This window comes from Austrofundulus limnaeus, unplaced genomic scaffold (assembly GCF_001266775.1).
Source record: "Austrofundulus limnaeus strain Quisiro unplaced genomic scaffold, Austrofundulus_limnaeus-1.0 Scaffold1520, whole genome shotgun sequence".
Classification (NCBI taxonomy): domain Eukaryota; kingdom Metazoa; phylum Chordata; class Actinopteri; order Cyprinodontiformes; family Rivulidae; genus Austrofundulus; species Austrofundulus limnaeus.
The window spans coordinates 62,307-65,719 of NW_013953922.1; the positions used below are offsets into that span (position 1 = coordinate 62,307).

Below are 3,413 nucleotides of genomic sequence, written 5' to 3' on the forward strand. Positions count from 1 at the left end.
GTCTGAACATAGTGCGTTCTTCAGTCTGAACACAGTTCTGATCACTTATTATCAATAATCATTTTATTGATAATTATCATGACGAGTCCTTAACTAGGATGTAGTTAGGCAATTAAATATTCATGTGTGTGTAAATTTATTAACATAAATGCAGGTGAGTCAGTAAATGTATGTTTTTATAAAACAAGTATGTGATTTATTTTCTATTAAAAGTTTATATCATGATATATATCATTACCACCAGCCATCATAATGTATATCATGATGTGAATTTTTTGAAAACAGTCCATTATAGCAACATGTTTGTAAAATAATCCTGTAACTCCATTCAGCCAACAAAGGACGTTGTGTATCATTGTAGGAAGGTGCTGCTGGTTGTCTCTGACCTGGTGCTGCCTGCTGGGCTGGTGCTTGTTTTTACTGGGAGCTACTGGGAGGGCGTTTCAAGGTCCTCACAGCTCGTCCCTTCAGAACTATTCCACCTGTTTTATCACCTGTTTCCACTACAACACACCTGCTTTCATTTTACTCAGTCATTCAAAAAAATCTCAAATTGAACTTTGCTGCTTTCTCCTAATTTTTGTTTGCAGAAACCTGTAAACAAATGATGTCACCGGCCATGAGGTGCTGTTAGAGGCTCACAGCTGATGTGAAACTGCTAGGTTTAATCAGTCCACACGGCTTAAAATCAACTGACAAACACTGAAACTGAGGTTATTCTGTCTATAATTCATTTAGTTTGACTTGGTTTAGTGAGAAGGTTATTCAGTTGTAGTTAGATTTTATTTATTTCAGTAAACTAAAACTATAATAACCCTGGTTGCAAAGTGTCAAATGTTGGTGAGGGTTTTTCAGACCCGTTCCTCACATGATGCAGTTGTTCTGAACCACAGGGACTCATCATCGTCGTAGACTCTGACCCTGACCTGTGAACCTGCAGTCGTGTGTCAGGACTGTCTGAACTTTGTTTACATTAATCACGGTTGTGTTTTCTGCATGGATGAAGCAGATTAGTTCCCTGAATGAAAGTGTTTTTATTAGATAATGAGACATCAGAGCACACTGACCGACTGGTTCTGTTCCTCCTCAGTGCTGGCTGCAAGCAGACCACCTGCAGCAGGACCTGTACCACCACCTCTCAGTCTACGTACCAAAGGTCTTCTGTTTGGGTCCGAGTGGTGGCAGCTGCAGGGAGGAGCAGAGGGAGGAACAGAGGGAGGAGCTGGCCTGTCAGCTCCTCCTGCTCGCCCCCCTGGAGTGGCTCCTGGTGGGGGAGGAGCCAGCTACTGGCTTTGCTCGACTGCAGGAAGACAAGCACCCGTCACTGCTGTGTGGTCATGTGTTCAAGGTGGGAGAGCCCACCTACTCCTGCAGGTAACTCATCACACTCAGGCTGATTCATGTAGCTGAGCCTTACTTCATCTAAATATTACTGTAGTACAAATACAGAGTGTACAGTTGACCAGACTTAAATCTGACTGCATTAGCTTGTTAAACAGCCTACTGCCCTGTCACACTGCAGAGAGTCACACACTTTGTACGACACACACAGCCTGGACCAAAGCTTCACACGTTCTCTGTGGTCTTTGTTTCATTAAACTTCATAGAGCTGAGCCCAGATCCCAGCTCTGCCCCACAGGCTGGAACAGTAGACATGATGGGTCCACTCCACGCTTCTTCACCATGTTTTACTAGATCCTGCAGTCTCCTCAGGTGTTTCCTCTGCTTGATGCCAGTGATTAGAGCCTTCCACACAGACGGACATCATCTCCTCCACAGGATGTGTGTTTCATGGCTGTTGAAGAAACAAAGCAACTCATTGGGCGCAGCGCTGTGTCTTCTGAATAAATGAAAATGATTTAACACAGTTGTTTATACTTTTAGCAGCTCTTTTTATTCCACAGCTGACCTGCTAAAAATGACAGATTTTCTTTTCTGGATCTCTGACAGACGGACTTCAATCTCTGAACTCGTAAAGTTCTTCTTTTTAGTTTTCACTGTCATTTTCATGAATGGACACTTCCTGATATCTGAGGCAGGAAACACAGCCTTATATGGTGTTTTTGGGGAGGTAATTATGCTAATCTCCTCTCGCGTGCACGAGCAGCTGGATAGAACAGGTGAATTTACGCAGCTCATTTACACACTTTTCCTGAAGATAGAAGAGTTTGTTGAATCTGACGTGACATGTTCGTACGAACCCTTTGTACGAACAAAATTTAGGAGAAGAACACCAACATGTTCTTACATGAGGCCCATAGATAGGGATGTCCCGATCACACACTCAGTATCGGTGGCAGATGTGGACATTTTTTTAAAATCAGGCAGAATCAGATTTAGTCGTGATCGGGCCGGTCCAGTTTTCAGCATCATCATGTTTTACAACTGCTGTTAAGAAGTCATGACACACACAAGTACACAACCATGTCCAAAGTGTGGTAACTAGGGCTGCAACTAACGATTATCTTAATAATTGATTAATTTGTCATTTTTTCGATTAATCGGCCAAATCATTAATTACATGAATATGAGTATATAAAAATTAATTTCATTCCTGTATAAATCACACATATCTATATCTTTATATATATATATATATGTGTCTGTGTGTGTCTGTGTGTTCAGGGAGTGTGCAGCCGACTCCACATGTGTTCTGTGTATGCAGTGTTTCCAGGGAAGTGTACACAAAGACCACCGCTACAGGGTGAGTATGTACGCATGCACACAAACACACACACACACACTCAAAGTTGAGTGTGACGTCCTCCATCTTGGTGCTTGTGGGTCTTCAGGTGTGTGAGTGTGTACATGGTGAGTCAGTGGTTGGTGTTGGATGGTTCTATCCTACCATTGGTCTGCTGTAGCTGTGAGAGACTGCAGTACTGGCCTTCATGGACTGGTTTTCTCCAGGTCTCCAGTTCTTCCCAGTTCTAAATGTCAATATGACAACTTTTGATGTTTGTCTTGATCTTGTTGACCTTTTCTTTTCACCTCCCTGTTTACCAAAGAGCAGCAGCCTGACGTACACATGACCTGACCATTGAAATATTACTGGTTGGGCGTCATGTGACCTGTCAATCACAGCTGGTGATGAGGAATGATGGCAGTGCAGGGTTCCCCCCAGAAAACCAGTTAAACCTGCTGGTAGGGCCGCTTTGACAGCCCACCATGTTTCTGTTCAAAATGTTAAAGTTGACAAGAAATTAGAAAATATGACGTGTGATACGACAAATAAACATCTGGTGGAGTTCACAGGCAGCCAATCATGGCATGGCAAATGTTAACAGAACCAATAGAACCAACAGAACCAACAGAACCAATCAGCACTGACAGAACCAATCAGCACTGACAGAACCAATAGAACCAACAGAACCAATCAGCACTGACAGAACCAATCAGCACTGACAGAACCA

The 3,413-nt window shown here is 42.9% G+C and overlaps 1 protein-coding gene across 1 annotated transcript in view; it reads left to right on the plus strand.

Moving 5' to 3' along the window:
- The window catches only part of LOC106535658 (E3 ubiquitin-protein ligase UBR2), a gene marked incomplete at its 3' end in the record, with an annotated part of 12,729 nt that overhangs the window by 1,693 nt on the left and 7,623 nt on the right, over window positions 1-3,413 (plus strand). Inside the window, 2 exon segments of the mRNA XM_014032722.1 lie at window positions 1,091-1,374; window positions 2,626-2,704. Coding sequence (XP_013888176.1) covers window positions 1,091-1,374; window positions 2,626-2,704 — 363 coding nt within the window.